A 16938-nucleotide genomic window follows, 5' to 3' on the forward strand; every position below is an offset into this window, starting at 1 on the left:
TTGCGTCTCCCTCCCTCCCACCCTCCCTATCCCACCCCTCTAGGTGGTCACATAGCACCGCGCTGATCTCCCTGTGCTATGCGGCTGCTTCCCACTAGCTATCTATTTTACATTTGGGAGTGTATATATGTCCATGCCACTCTCTCACTTCATCCCAGCTTACCCTGCCCCCTCCCCATGTCCTCAAGTCCATTCTCTATGTCTGCATCTTTATTAATAGGATATATTCTAAGTGCCAAGTTTTAGCACAGTAACTATATCGATGGCTTTCCTTCTGTCCAAGTGATAGTGGGCCTTGGACCCACGTGGCACTCCATTTCTTTGATAACGGGCAAAAATTTTCAGAGAGAACATAGCACAGACTGCTTTTCCAAAAACTTCTTATTAAACAACTATTTTAAATCTGATCTCTACCAAGGAAATGTTTCTGCTTTAAGAAGCACTCTTCTCTTAGAGATAATTTATGGCATAAATTTCATCACTTTGTGGAACAAATCTCATTACTTTCAGACTCTATGAGAAATTTAGAAGACTCTGTTTCAAAGTTGCTGATGCCTGTCAGAAATCTCACTGTTCAGTTCATTAAAATATACATTAAATTACAGAGTACAAGAGTATTTAACATCCACTGCCAATCCTGTAGCCAGTAACTTGCATGTGGCGGATGTCACCTAATAATCAATGGGTCCAATGGATTTTAACCAAAATTCACAATCATCTGAAATAAGACCCATTGTGTCACTGATTAAAATGCTCCCCATTGTCCTATGTCTAATGGGATTGCGGTGACCTCTTCAGTGATCTGTCCTATTGATTGGAGCATATTTGAAACACTGAGGTTTTAAGTCTAATCAATTTATGGATGTAGAGCTGGAACTTCTTTATGAATTTCAATACTGCTGAAGCAAATAAAAAAACAGATACATAGATTTTTTTTTTTATAATCACCTCCATTGGTCAGCAGATGTGTATGATTGTATCATTTGAGTAACAAGTTAAGTAGTAGATATTCTTTATGAGAAGTTGGTATTTTGATAATATATGCTGGAATGTTATTTCTATGGTGTCTGTCAAAAACTACTTCATGCTTGTTGAAAACACAAACATTTTAGTCAAGCAATTGTAAAGAGTGCATGCACATAGCTTTGCCCATGTAGATACAGTAAACTAGGTAGGTAATAAACTAAAATTCAGAAATGATACAAATTTTAAAAGTTATTTATTCAGCATATTTATTAAATGTGTATTTACACAAAATAATGTATATAAGGTATACTAAGATGAACTCCATAGCTAGCCTTCCCTCAATAAATAGCAAGAGTGATAATCTAGATGTCTATAAAAATAAGTTTTGAGTTTTTAAATCAATTGATTATTTATAAGAATAACTGATGCTACTATTATAATGGAAGACAGAATTATTAAATTTAATCCTTCTACTCATTTGCATTTACTCTGAGCTAATGTAAAACACACGAATATTGCAAAAACAGTTGATGAAATAACCAGTCTAAAATTATTGTCAAGTACGGAAAGTTTACTCATTCTCGAAAACTCATAATTATAGTTGCAACACAACAATGACATTCTATTAATGGGTTTTTTTTTCTCTAAAATATTTTCTTCTAAAAATTATTTAAATATATTTTGGCATTTGTTTTAAGGATAGGCAACTCTACAATTATATATTGCCTATTCTGATAAACTGATGGTATATAGAACCATTTTTTTAATCTGAGTATTTTCAAGGAGTTTTATGACAATAAAACATAGCTTTTTCTGAAAAATGAAGACCAGCATAGAGAAAAATAAAATATAGCTAAGGAGAAGGTAAGCAAAAACCACTCTTCAGTTGCAATCACAGATGTATTGTTTTAAGTAGGCAAATGCACACTTAAGAAGAAATATCAGTGTGTATTTAAGAGGAAAATAAAGGATGTTTTAGTTGCCTCTAAGATCTTCAAAGGAGAACCCAAAGGTGTAGACAAAGGCTAGCAGATTCAAGATAAAGATTTTGATAAAGTACTGATATCACACCTATACTTGTGAAATAGCCTAGAAAAGCAGCAGTCTCTAGTTCTTCACTGATACTCTGGATTGACAATTGCTTTTAGTACAAAGGTCTTTGACAAGGAACTGAATATTTCAAGTAGAGCCTGTATGTCTCCATGCTAAGGATGTTCCATTTATTACACATTTATGCAACAAGGGAAAAGTGAGCAACTGTATAACTTCAAAACTTTCCTGTTGACACTGTGAAGGACAACTGTTGATATCAGTTAAAAGCCTATCATCTACAACAGCATTAAAATAAGGTCATGTGTGGGTGGGGGAGAATACATCACCGTGAGAATTCTACAATGTGAAAGTTCACGTAAGAGACAAATACAATCAGTTCTATTCTACAGGAAACACTGAGCGAAGGTGATAACAGAGAGGGCCATAAACTCTAGCCTTCTAGCCTTGCGTGGATGATACTGAGTTCACAGCTTTTCAGGGTCTGCGGGATGGGAGTTATAGGCACACCTATACAAAAATCCATTTGTATTGGGAATGCCAATCAGATTATTACTTAACAAATCTTTTCTTCATTTTCCATTTACTAGTAATATTCTTTTCCATGTTATAAATAGAGAGTAATTAAAAATTAATAAAGTGCTTTATAATTGCTAATATTGAAATATTTTCATTTTAAGTCCAAACAGCAATTTCCTACTATATTTTATACTACACTATTTGATGCTTAATTCATAGCTTACACCTTATTCCACAAAAATAGATTGGGATGGCTTATGGGCAATAATATGAAAGAATATTGTAATCGAAAATTACAATATTGAAATTGAAAAAATCTTGAGTAATTTCTTGATAAACTTTCTGACTTTAGTGTGTATCTTTTGTGCAAGTAAAGCAGAAGCAGTCAAAACTTTGTAGCCATGTATAAAAATTGTTAGTGCTACGGACCAATGGAATTCAGCCCAATTCCACTGGGCTGAAAGGCCCAATGGAATTCAGCTATTGGAAAATGTGGAGTAGGCACGTTTGGAGCTCAAGTCCTGCCATCAAACACTGCTGTATTACCTTGGACAGGTTATTTAAACCCACTTGACACTGGGTTTTCTTATTTGTAAGATGGAGTTAATAATAACATAATATTAAGGGAGCTCTAATTTTCCTCATTGGATTCTTATGAGACAAAAAGGAAATAATGTAATATTTGAAGGAGCTTGTAAATTATGCAGCATTGGGTAAATGACTGTCATTGTCATCAGAGCTTTCAACTTGACCAGTGTTTTTTTGTTTTTTTTTTTAATTTTAATTTCCCTTTGTTCATTTTCAGTGGCTGTGTATTTCTCAAAAAGTATATTGATCATAAATTATTTTTATTACATCATCACATAATCATTTCCAATACGAATTATTTGAGATATTAAGTTTGTAAAGAATATATATTTTAGTTTTGAGAGCAATCTGTGTTGCATCTCTAAAATGTAGCAATGTTTGCACTCAGATTGTGTTTAGACTAAGAATGACATTGGACAACATTTTTTCGATAGTTTATTAGATTCTTATTTACAGTGATGAAACTTCTATCTTTAATCAGAGTCTTGCCAAAAACAGACTTGCAACAGGGTAACTTGAGCTCTCATTTTTTGGAGTCCTGATTAAAGTATCTTCTACTTTCAATGTGAAAGGCCTAGAGTCTCATTAACAAAAGGAAAATTCTCTGTGATTGTCCTGTTTCTCCCTAAGGAAGCTTTCTAAATCTCAGCAGTCAAAGGTTTGCTATTTCAGCAGACTTTTATTTTTAATGTTGGGAAAAAAATTAAAGTTAGACTGAACAATTTTAATTTTTTCTCTGTCCTATTTAACATACAGTGAAAATAAGTGGAGTTTCAGGGAGCTGGGCTGTCCTCTCCTCATACAGAAATAGGACTGAATTTGGTAACCACTGGGAGTTTCTACAATGACTGTGGTATTTCTAAGGCTGCGAAAAAGCACTTTCAAGGCCCACGTTTTCTTTGTTGTTGCTTTTAATTTGTGTTTTCCTGATGCAGAAATTTAAAATGAAAACAATAACTAAATTTGCAATATTTGCAATATTCCTGGTCAATCCTTACTGCATTCAGAATGTAGGTTTTTTTTTTTTTTTAATTTTTATTTATTTATTTATTTATTTATTTTTAATTTATGGCTATGTTGGGTCTTCGTTTCTGTGCGAGGGCTTTCTCTAGTTGCGGCAAGCGGGGGCCACTCTTCATCGCGGTGCGCGGGCCTCTCACTATCGCGGCCTCTCTTGTTGCGGAGCACAGGCTCCAGACACGCAGGCTCAGTAATTGTGGCTCACGGGCCCAGCTGCTCCGCGGCATGTGGGATCTCCCCAGACCAGGGCTCGAACCCATGTCCCCTGCATTAGCAGGCAGATTCTCAACCACTGCGCCACCAGGGAAGCCCGGTTTTTTGGTTTTTTTTGTTTTTTTTTTTAAATAAATAGTAATGCACCTTAGATGCAACCTTCTTTATTGCCATGGGAGTTTTTAAAGTGAAGCCAATTGAGCCATGTAAAACATGGAGCAGGCAAAGAATTTCCTAATTTTCAAATTTCCTAATTTGCTAATTTTCATGTTAGCAGTGTACTACATTTCCGTCAGAAAGATATGAGACTTAACATGAAATATTTCAGAGTTATAATTGAACAGGTATTTCAGAATATAGGATGTGCACACTCAAATGAAAAATAAGCCATCTCTATCACATTTCTTTCATAATGTCCATAGTATACTCATGGAATCTGGGCAGGTGTAATGGAGCATTAGAATTAGAGTCAGAAGCGTCCCTTCTTGTTTATAACATGAGAATAAAAATATCTTAGAAGTAAATCATTCAATGAAGGAACAAAGATGCAAAATATTTCATAAAATTGTCAACAATTATTTGTATTTCCCTCAGGCACAAATCTGGTTGTGTCACCTCCCTGACTCAAGCCATTTGGTAATTTTCTACTTGGTCCAGGCTTTGCCCCAAGCTCCTGAACCTGGCATCCACATTGTGAGCGGGTGCCACACTCCCTTCTCTCTCTTATCTCTCACTTTGTATCTTCTCTACACCCTCTGCTCTGGCCACTTGGGTTAACTCACTTTTCTCTGAACGTGCTTTCCATTGACTTTTGCCAATTTTCCTGTTTTGTCTAAGATGTTTTCAGTGCACTGAAATCCTCACTCCTAGGATCTTCCTAAGCTCTTCAGACTGAATTATTTCTTTCTTCATATGAGTTCCTAGAGCAATCAGCCCACGCCATCTGCTATTAGTGGTACCTGTGTTATTCATTTTGATAGACTAGGCGTACCTTGAGGGTCTTATACATTTTTGTACACCCACCACCAAGACCTATCGCCTCTCTACATGTCAGAGACACTTAGGACATCTAATGGAATCAAACCATGGATTATATAAGTTGACTTGAAAAGATGTTAGTGAACTTAATAAGTGAGCAGACAATATACATATTTTCATTTATTAATATAATAAGAAATATATCTATTATATTACACTAAATGAAAAATACCTACTTGTCACACTGTCAAAGGAGAGCAGATGGGATATCAAAATATGACATTTTTATCATCTTTGCTTATCTATTTCATCCGAGAATTCTCAGTAAGTGGAAAGTTATTAAATTATTATACATCAATGCAAAGAGCAAAGCCATACTCCTTGGAGACAAATGTGCAAAGAGACTTAACACGTCTGCTGTTAAGTATGTATAATACACTTAAAATAGGCAAATTTAGATGCCTTTGAAGATTTACACACGTGGAAAGACATCCCCGAGACCACCTACAAATGAAGTAAAACCTATACCTAACAGTACCCAAAGACTTTGTAACTTTGAAGAATGCGGGTTACATGAAAGTACAATTTGAGGGAAGTAGAAAGGGAGGGAAGAAGAAGAATTTGATCCTAGATCAGAAGTTGGCAAACTTTTTCTACAGAAAACCAGACAGTAAATATTTTTGACCTATTTGGGTCATATAATCTCTGGAGCAATTACTCAGGGCTGGATTGCAGCCTGAAAGCCACTATGCACAATACATAATGAATAAGCATTGCTATTTTCCAATAAAACTGTACTTATAAAAACAGGTGGTGAGCTGAATTTGGCTAATGGATTGTAGTGTGCTGATCCCTGTCTTAGATTTTTGGTTATATATGTAACTGGCATCATCATTATTATTTTGAATAAGTCATTGTCCATTTAAATTGTTTTATGTAACACAAATTAATAAATTACCGTAAATAACCACATTAACTGCAATTTTGGAAACTTTAAAAAGGACCAGGCAATAAAAGATAAGCTGAGATATATAGATTTTTATCATTAACTGCCCATCAGAGTCAGATAAAGGAATAAAGGATGATCTTGGTCATTAACAAAATACTTCTTAAACTGTTTCATTGAACGCTTAGGAACTTTAAGATGTTAATAGATGTTCAGAGAAAAAGTATTCTGCTGTTACATAAATCTGTGAAATACTGGACTTAAATACAGGTAAGTAGTAATAGTAGTAAAAATGTCAGGTAACTTTTATGAATCCCTTATTGTGTTCCAAGTAGTTTTTACTATTATCTCTATTTTAGAGATGTCTGCACTAAGACATAAGAGGTAAAGTAATGTGTGCCTGGGTCACTTAGCTGGTAAGTGGTAGAACCTACTGTAAAATACAGTTTTCACCATACTGTTGAGCTCTTAGCTGTTGAACTGTGTACATACTGACTCTCAAAGCTTTAAAAAATGTTCAAGCACTGTTAGTATATATTAATATATACATTCAAGCAGTGCACATTTCCAAGAGATAGTAAAGGACGCATCATTTCTCAAATTTACTTGACCATGAAAAAAAATAAAAAATCCTTACTAAAATTCCAGCTGATCATTAGAATAATCTGGGAAACTTTAGAAAAATATAAATTTAAATAATTTCAGTTGGCACTGTTGGCATTGAAGAGAGAGAGGTCAAGGGATGTGAATTTTTGCAGCATTCTTGCCTTAGATGATACTGATCATATGCCAGTTTAGGGATATCCTTTTGTTCTAATGCCATGCAACTAGAGATTTTTGTACACTCCATCCATTTTTCATACTCCATTCCTGTCATGTAGTGAGAGGTGGGAGTTTGCAGAGTGAAAAAAATCAAGAACACAGGTCCTCAGTTCCTAAAATCAACTATACGGCAAGAGCAGCTAATTTAGTTCCTTTGTTACTTCCTAGTATAAAGTAGTCTCCGTGAAAATAAATAGGCAGTGTTTAATATATTATAATTTTATTTTGGCCTATATTGTTTGGTTTAATTACAGAATTTTTCATTTTTAGACAAAGGATCCTCTTTTTGTTAGAGCCTTTGTAAACCTAGGCTCCTTTTGCAAATTGTCCTCTATCTGTGTCAAAGACAGATTTTAGATATGGCAATGTTTTATTGTTCTTGTCTACTTGTAACTCTGGGTTGTCATGGAGCTAGGTCCTGATATCACATTTCTATAGACAATTGGATGAAATAAATGTTTGCATCCAATGTATTTACTGGAAAGGAAGATGCAAGTGAGCATTAAACCTGAAGGCTTAAAATGTAGATAAAAGACCACAGGAAAGAAATATATTTATATTGCCTTTGCAAATAGTAAGCTATGCCAGCCGTTGTGGTGTTTTTACTAAGTTTCTGTTGGTCTTTGTTTTATCATCTGTAAAATAAGTTCAAAGTTCTTTTCCATATCCAAAATTCTGTTGTCAGCTCTTAAGAATAGGAAGGACTTAGATTTAAAAAAAAAAACAACCCATAATGCTTGCCTTTTATAAATAGAACTTGTATAAACTCAGATACTAGAAATCCAATCCCATGCCAAGAAATAACAATCATAATCAAGGGTCAATATTAAAACAAAATGATTTCAAAATCCCAACCAAGTAATGTTTAATTAAAAAAAAAAAAAAACCACAAACTTTTGAGCAGTCAGAATTGTTAATTATAAATTGATATGCAATACTTTAATTTTCAAATTCCCAATACTATTAATTCTTCATAAGACATATGATGACATTATTGTATCCATCCTATAGATAGAAGGATTAAAATTATTTGAGTTTTGTTCATGGTCTCATGACATAATAGGGAGGAAATTAAGAGTTGTGTTCAGTGGATTTGTATCCACTTTAAACAAATTTATACAGTCATAAAATAATATCATCTAAAAGCTTTTTCAGGACATAAATGAATTTTTTTGTCACTTTAGTACTTTATTCACTCTTTTCGTGGTGTCATTAGATTCTTGCAAAGATGGCTTTATTGTGATGTGCTGTATGGCAGGCTGGAAGCAAGGAAATCAACACTGGTGATATGTGAGACTGAGATTACTGATGCTAATCAGTGGTGATTAATAGTCCAAAGTACAGACTCTAAAATAAGCCAGTCCCCAATTAGTAATGACTAAGGCTTGAGAAAGATCACCGGGATAAGCAAACCCACTGATCACTTCACATCGCCTCTAGTTATTTGTTTCAAGCTCTTCCTTGAAAGCTTGACAAAATACAACTAAAAAATAGACCAATAGTTTTTTCTTGTGCTGTCCTTCATAAAACACACTGCCTGATATATAAATCAAGCTATAGGAAAACAAAACAAAACAAAAATATTGTCAGGGAGAATAAGGAGGAGTAGAAAAAGATTTTCTTAAAGTCAGAGCATTTCCCAGCTCCCTCAAATTTCACACACATACACATACAACGCATGTATGAAGCAATTTCAATTTAGACTGTATAGATTATAGATTAATACACAAAATTTGCATAAAATATGTAGACCTAATTTATGAAATAAGATATAAGAGACAGAAGAAAACATGCTTGTTAGTATCACACCATTGACTAATTATGTGTTTTGGTGAGTAAAACCACAATTAAAAATAAGCAAATTTCTGACATATTCAGAATCTTGTACAATTAAAGTTTGGAGGGGAGACTACCAGGTCACTCTCTTTTCAGGTTCATCTTCTCACAGTATTGGAGAGTCAGTAAGGAATGGACAGCGAAGTCTACACACAGCTCATGACTGACCTCAAGTGTGAGGTAGTCACTAGCAGTGATAAGGTCCGCAAATCTCAGATGTGGCCTCAGATCAAACACCAATCTCCTGGTGTGCCCAGGGAACAGAAGCCCATACACAAATCTCTGTAGTCATGCTTATCACACAGTTATCACCATTAACGGCAGCATCTTGCCATACGAAGGACAGTGATAAAAATCAGTGGGTGAGTCTATATATAACTAATCAAAGGGCCAGCTGACCATCAAGTCTCTTAAAATTTAAAGCAAGAGACTTTTTCAGACTATTTCATCCTTCAGGGGTTAATTTGGAAGCCATTTATTCCTACAATTCTAATCCCTCGTTCTAAAAAGTGTTGAGGGTCATTTCCAGTTCTCATCGGGGCTTTTAAAAAATTATTTCAACAATCTGGTCTCTTTTCTAGATTTAATGTAGTTTTATAGAATTAAAACATGTTAAGTGAGCACAATATAAAAAGAAAGAGAAAGGTTTGAGGAACTTTATAAAGTTTTAACAAAATTGACTTCTAATCTTTGAAACTGGTCAGACATTATACAAATTGAGCGGAGGCTCCCTAGTTATTTACAAAGATGGACATCCCCCATTGAGAATTATCCACTTTGAGCGTGTTTGTTGTACAGGCTGAGGGCTGAGCTCCAGAGGAGCAACTGTCATTACTGATTAAGATTACTTAATCTCTGTTATTTTGTAGCTACTTGAAAGGAGAAGCCATTCTTGAATTCACTCAAAGGCAGTTTCAATATTAACAACTACAGCATGTTCCACAAAACAAAAACTGCATTTTGCAGAGTCAGTGATTGTGGAATTAGTCTTTTCAATCTCCCAACAAAGACCTCAATTATCTTTGTTGTATGAAATTATGATGTTTTCTAGGACTTTCTTTGGATGAAATCTTACAAATGCCCCTGTTTGTTCCATTAATCATTTGTTGAGAACTTGTATATCCTCTCTTGGGAAAAATATCTTTAAAAATCCCACCCATATTCTTAAAATTCACCCATTTCTCTGTTATTAAAATAAATACAGAGGGTCAAAAAATAAAAATAAAAAAATAAAAATAAAACAAAAAAACCCCTTCCAGTTGTTAGGATGAAACTTTCACTGCCTTGCCTCTCATATTTCAGCAGGACATAACACATTTGATTCCATTTGGTGGCATTAAAATACATACATACATACAATCTTCATACCTCTGGAAAGATGCATTCTGTACCCCTCTGTCCTAGTACAAACATCTTAGTTTCTGTGCCTCTCATAGAAACTGGTGCCATGGCAGATGAGTGGGTGGGGTACAATAAGTTGTATTTCTGCAAGGTGTTAACTATTAGTCCCCTCAACTGAGATTTCTTTACAGACCCCCATGTTTTCCTGTTCTTTCACCTATTTGGTTATCAGTTCCTAGAATGTGTTACTTTCCATTCTTTCTCTGTATTAAAACAAACAGACATAAAAAACAAACAAACTCCCAGTCCTAAATTTAAAAAGCCTTTCTACTCACTTTTACAGATTTAATGTTAGATTTAATGTCCATTAATGTTAATTGGACATTAATGATGGGGGCATAGATTAATGAGAAAGTTGGGAAACCTGTCTTCCTGTGAATGTACCCATTGAAGAGCAAGTCAGTTCTAAACCTTAGTTGGCATCGACATTTTTTATGGGTGTGATGATTTGGCAGAATACTCTGATTAATTTTCTGTCCTCTTTGCTGCTTTCCTCAAGATTTAAATGTTAAATCCAAAATTCAGGGCAAAAACTAGGCAGCTTACCACAGCATGAAAACATGTTTTTTTTTTTTTTTTAAAAAGCAACAACATATTTACAAAATGTGCAAAATGAGAAAATAACCACACTGAACCTATTAAAAATAAAAACCAGAAACCTGATCAACTGTCAGTGTCTGAAATAAAACTAAAACACTACAAGTTTTAAAGTATAAAAAAATCCAAAAAGGCTAATTCTAGCTGAGTGAGAGTTATAAAAATACTGAGCAAAATAAGAAATTATGTCTCCATTTAAGAAATTCAGCATGAGATAGTTATCACAGAGCCAAAGCTGATAGAACCTACATTTCCAATCAAGTTTTTCTGTAGGAAATGCTATTGTAATTTATTATTTATACTTCTTATTTCTCAAAAAGTAGGTTCCAGTGTCATTTTGCCTGAGTACACATAAAAGAAAGATGAGAAAACCTACTATACAATGACCTTTAACTTAATACAATATTACCAGAACACTGGAAAATTTAGAGTTCTCAAAAAGGGTAGAGAGAAATCCATTTTCAAAGCTTGCATCAGTAAGTGTTGAAAAAACCCCAACGTTTATAAATAACATTATTTTTTCCATCAGGTGACACATGTATATCAATTTTTTTTTTAACCACACTAAATGTTTATTTTTTACTGCGGTATAGTTGATGTACAATGTTATAAGTTTCAGGTGTACAACATAGTGATTTACATTTAAATTTAGTGATCAGAAAAGACTGAAGTAGGGACTTCAGTATGTTTCTGTAACTGTATAGAGTGAGACCACACAACTAAAACACTGGATGGTCATTACAACACTTGGGATGGAGATGCAATCCAAGATGAGTATTGGTTAGGAAGGGGTAGGGAGAAGGAGTAGAAAGTAGAAGCAGTATGGAAATATGTGCTTTATGAACAATGCGTGTCATCTTTGGGGGTCCAAAGAGCACTCTTTACCTGAAGCTTGAATGCTTCTCTAATTAAAATGGAGAGGTCAACACATAAACAGAAAGAAATGAAGGCATTTTAAAGGAACTTGTTTTACTCTATGTGTTCAGTTATAACCTGACTCATTTTGTTCACCAAATATATTAAATGCCTGTTATGTGGTTTATATGGGGCTAGGGTTGGGAACAGAGGAGAAAAAAGAAAACACCGTCCCTAGCCTCAAAGGGTTCACTGTCCAGTGGGAGAGACAGGTCCTTTCACTTTATGTTATTGCAGTGTGACAGAGGTGGTAAAGGTGGTGAAGAGTTTATATTCTGAAGCCAGGATGCCTGGGTTTGAATCCTAGTTCTTCTACTTTAGATATGGTGTTGGGCAAGCTGCTTACACTTTGGTGCTTCAGTTTTCTTGTCTGTAAAACAGTGCTAATAAAAGTGTAACCTCATAGTGTTATTATGAAATGTGCTATAATACATATAACGGCCTTAATGGTGTCTGGCTATGATTATTGTCCTTGTTATAATGGTGTGAGACGCAGCCCAGGATACAGAAGTAGGACAGTCAGAGAGGGCTTTGCAGTTGAGATGAGATTTAAATGGAATTCTGAAGCAGTCTAGTAAGACTTATACAGGTGTGTATAAATGGTGAAAAAGTGTGGGACAGCATGTGCAAGCACACAGGGAAGAGAAGTCACTGAGAGTTTGAGATGCTTGGAGAGGTTGATGTGTAGAATCTAGACTATACTAGGGAATTTAGATTTTTATCCTCAAGACTGCCCTGAATGTTTTTGTCCTTTGCATGCTGGTCATCTCCACCTCCCCAGCCATTAATATCTCTTCACCTCTATTCAGTTATATACTTGGCTATAAAGTCATTTTTTTTAAAAAACATATTTAACTAGGTCATCTTTATGTATAAGAACCTGCATTTTGTCCCTTGTTATTCTTTAGACTGAATCTAAATATTTTGGCCCAGTACTCAAGTTCCTCTTTCCACGTTCCAAAAATGCTAGGCAAATTTATGTCTCTCTCCTTATAATGGCATTTTAGTAAGATCCATCTTCCTGTTATTCTCATCTCCCTCCTCTCCTTGCAGATTTTATTCATCCCAATCTCTGATTTTGCTCAAGCAGTTTCCTCTTTGGAACTTTAATCTCCCTGGATAAATTTTAATTTTTTAAGGCTCATCTGTGACCATCCTGAAGAAAAAGAAAGTTTGTCTGACCAAACCTCACACCATGTTGATAAGCTTCTGGCACCACAATCCCTTGGTGTTGACCTTCACAATCACACACTTTAGACTTCCTTTTTCCCCACTTCTCTCTCCACGTTGTTCATGCCTTCCTTGTGGGTGGAGATTTTGCCTTCTAGATGCCTTACTTTCTAATGTATGTACAGTACACCTACAGTGTCTTATATATCAAAAAGCCCAATAAATGCTTGTTGGATGAATATATATACCATGTAAAAATATCTTGTAGTACAACCTTCTTAATAACATGCCAAGATTATTATGTGAAAGTTGCATACAGCTTTAAAGATCAGCTTACAAGAGACAAGAAACTAAATTAGAAGACAATCAGATGGCTGATATTTACTTAGGCGTACATAGTTCACATAGATAAGTAGAACATTTAAAAAAAGGTGTTGGAATTCTTTCACTTGAGTGACTTTTAAAATCGAGCTTCCGTCATAAAAATGTAGGTGAAGACATGGAGGAATGGAGAATTTAGAGTAAATCCCTGGACATTAGAGTTTAGAAGGAGTGAAACAACCATTTGTTCAATATCTATTGTGTACCAGTCATCACAAGACTGCTAACTTCATATAAATTATCTCACAAAATCTTTCCAACATCTCCTCCCATCAGAAGTAATGATCATGATGGCCATTTTGTAGCGAATGCTACTGTGGCTCCAAAATTTAAGGACTCCTTCCAAAATCTTACATCTAAGTGATGAATTTGGGATATGAATCCAGGTCTTTCTGACTCTAGAGTGCTTTGATACAGGCTTTCTTGTTTGAATGTATTTAGACATAGGTTAAATAACTTGACAATTTTGGACAGGTAACAAACTTTCTTGGTCTCAGTTCTTCATTCTTATTAATGATCTCTAAAGCTCTTAAAACTAAATCCTTGTGAAAAAGTGGCATCTGTTTTCTTTTTTTAAATCACATTGATTGAAAACCAATGATATTGAAAGTCAGGGAAAAAGTTGTGCATATCAACAGATTAAATATTAACTATAGCAGGGACAGATAGTTGGAGTAAAGGAATTACTAACTTGATATGTCTTTATTGTTTGACATGGTAAAATTATTATTACCTTTGAGATAAAATAAAATCTAATAAAAACAGGGAAAACTATAGCATTTTAAGTGGTGAGCTAAGTTAAAAAAAACCAGTCAGTATCTTTTCTTCTTTTATATAATTTGGTAATCAATATGTAATAATCTCACATTTTATCTTGGGTACTTTTTGTTTGGGCTAGGCTATCTTAAAATGTCTTTTTGCATTCTACTCTAGATAAATATGTATGTTAGAGGAGAGTGACATGATTCTAGAACCACGTCTAGAGTCAATCACGTGTTGAGTATTTGCATTTACTTTTGTTATCCTAAGAGTAAAAGTAGCTAATATCAAAATGTGTTCAATATGTTAAAGACCAGAAAGGTATTAATAAATATATGATACTCAACTATTATTTGATGTCAATAATGGTAATTTTACTAGACTCTCAAGCCTCTTCTCAATATTGTGCAACAAAGTATCATAATGCGTGAAAAAAAAAGTCTAGAATAACACTTATGTGTAAGAAAGTTGAATATGATAATTATCATTAAAATTTCTCTCGTGTCCTGAGGAATCTAGTTAAAATAAACGGGTTCCTTGGGTAAATTAGAACTGGTTTGAGCCCATAACTTGGAATAGACCAAATGCAATGAATTGCCAATACACAGGAAGTACTCTGATCATGATCAGTTAAAACCTTTTTCCACGTATTGACTTCTTCCACCATTTGATTCTTGTAAAGAAGGAAGCTGGGTCAGTGCTAATAACTGAACATTTCTTCTCTCAAACATAAACAGTCTCACTGAAAACTAACTATATCTTCTTTTGCCTACAAGATTCTGAGCGCCTTGTCACAGAACTTAGTTAGGTGAAATGAAAATCTTTATATCAAGCCATCAGTATGACAGAAACTCCAAGGCACAAACTGCCATTACATTTGAGGACACGTTGATATATTAATTTATACCTAAAGGGTTCATACCTGGCTGTAGGAAACACTAATTAAAACTAGCCATTAGAGAAAAGAGACTCCAATAAGAGGTAAAAGTGAATTGCAAGTTACTTGAAAATATGACACAAGCATAAAAGAAAGACTAAGAAATACCATGGTACCATGGAGGCTGAAAGGCTGAAAAATTAGTCTTTTTTTTTTTTTTTTAACTACCTTTTACAAGGGACTATGATAAAAATTCAGTTCTCTCTGGGGTCCTGTAAGTAAAAAAAAAAAAATCTAATGAGCAGAGAACAGAATGGGGACCATGCTCTACAATAAGTAAGTCCAATGTATATTCTTAATATAAAGACCACAGCTCAGAAGCGTGTCTCTGTAGCACTTGCATTTCCATACACTAAATAGATAATTCTAGACTATAATTAAATGGCTCCAACTACAGGCTAATAAGCCACACACACACCCACCCAAAAGCTCACAAAATTTAAACATTAACTTAATGGACACATAGCCTTTAAACAAAGTTGTTTCCTTCAGAAAACATATTTTCTTATAACACCAAAGAAATGTTTAAGGGCAAAAATAAAAGATGCTAACATGCTCCAAATACTTCTGAAGGAAAAAGTTATTGTGAAACCCTACAGATACTGATCAACAAACCAATTACCTATTTGTTGACCACACTGGTACTTATGCTAACTGGAGTCATATTTTTGTAAATCAAAGAGAAATTTAAAACTGTGTTTTTCCAACTGTCATTTTAATGTAGTAATCTAAGTATGTGGTGTAAAAAGTTAGTATTCAATAAATAAAAAGGGTAACTCATACCTTAAATTCCTCCAAGATTTTGTAATTTTTCCCATGATATTCACAAGAGTTTTTCACTTCTTTGCACTCAGGACAGCATCCATTGTGTTCCACTTTAGTACACTTTGGGTGAATTTTAGGGCATTCTGGCTGGTCACAAACAGGTCCATCCAGAGCACAGACACATGGACAGTTGGAATGCCCTGGGAAAAATCGTTCTCCCAACTTGTATACAAAGCCGCTGTCATCCACACACCCTTTCCCTCGATAGTCATCAAAAATCAGATTGTCATTACTGGAAGTCTGGTCACCTTCATCAGCAGGATAGTCTTCATGACTGATGGCAGCAGAGGTGACCAATCTGGGGATGACCAACAGAAGTATGCAAGCTTCATGAATATGAAGAGCCATCCCCCTCCTCAAAGGGTTCTGGATGTTCTCCTAATATTAGATATACTCAGCTCCTTCCATGAGAATACAAGAGGGGTAGGCTGAAAAATAAATATTTAAAAAGAATAATTTGACATATATAAAGAGAATATAGATTCATTTAAACCCATGCTCTTAACATGTTTATTTGACATCTATTGGGAAGCTACTAAGACCTCAACTCAACTAAGTTCATGCAACTATCTACACTTTATTATGAAGTTTGGAGGGTTGATCCTTGGCCATATATGCATTAAAATTGTCCTTTATGGACTTATTTCACCTAGGAATCTTCAGCTTAGATTTACCTTCTGAATTTCAAAGGTCTAGCTTTGTCTAAATTATAAGAAGTGGTTTTACCGAGACTCAAAGGGTGATCTTACTAATAGTTACAAATAACTTGAGAATATTTGAATTCACATTCTCTTTGAATTCACTGATTAAACTAATGAGTGACAGAATGTATATATGTTACAATCATCTGAAAGAAAACTCAAGAGATTAGTGAGAAGACATTCTACTTCTAAAAGAAAGGGAAGAAACCAACAGCTGAATGTAAATTATCATTGGATGCAGCTACTACAAAGGTCTTCTTACTTCTTTATGCCCATAATTGGAGAACAATGGTCTCAATATAGGTGACTTGTTT

General features: G+C 34.6%; 1 protein-coding gene across 1 annotated transcript in view; it reads right to left on the reverse strand.

The window, feature by feature from the left end:
- The window catches only part of VWC2L (von Willebrand factor C domain containing 2 like), a 151965-nt gene extending 135694 nt beyond the window's left edge, over window positions 1–16271 (reverse strand). Inside the window, exon 1 of the mRNA XM_068543789.1 lies at window positions 15882–16271. Coding sequence (XP_068399890.1) covers window positions 15882–16271 — 390 coding nt within the window. The remainder of the gene's footprint in view (window positions 1–15881) is intronic.
- Between the last annotated feature and the right edge of the window lie 667 nt (window positions 16272–16938).

This window comes from Eschrichtius robustus, chromosome 5 (genome assembly GCF_028021215.1).
Source record: "Eschrichtius robustus isolate mEscRob2 chromosome 5, mEscRob2.pri, whole genome shotgun sequence".
NCBI lineage: Eukaryota > Metazoa > Chordata > Mammalia > Artiodactyla > Eschrichtiidae > Eschrichtius > Eschrichtius robustus.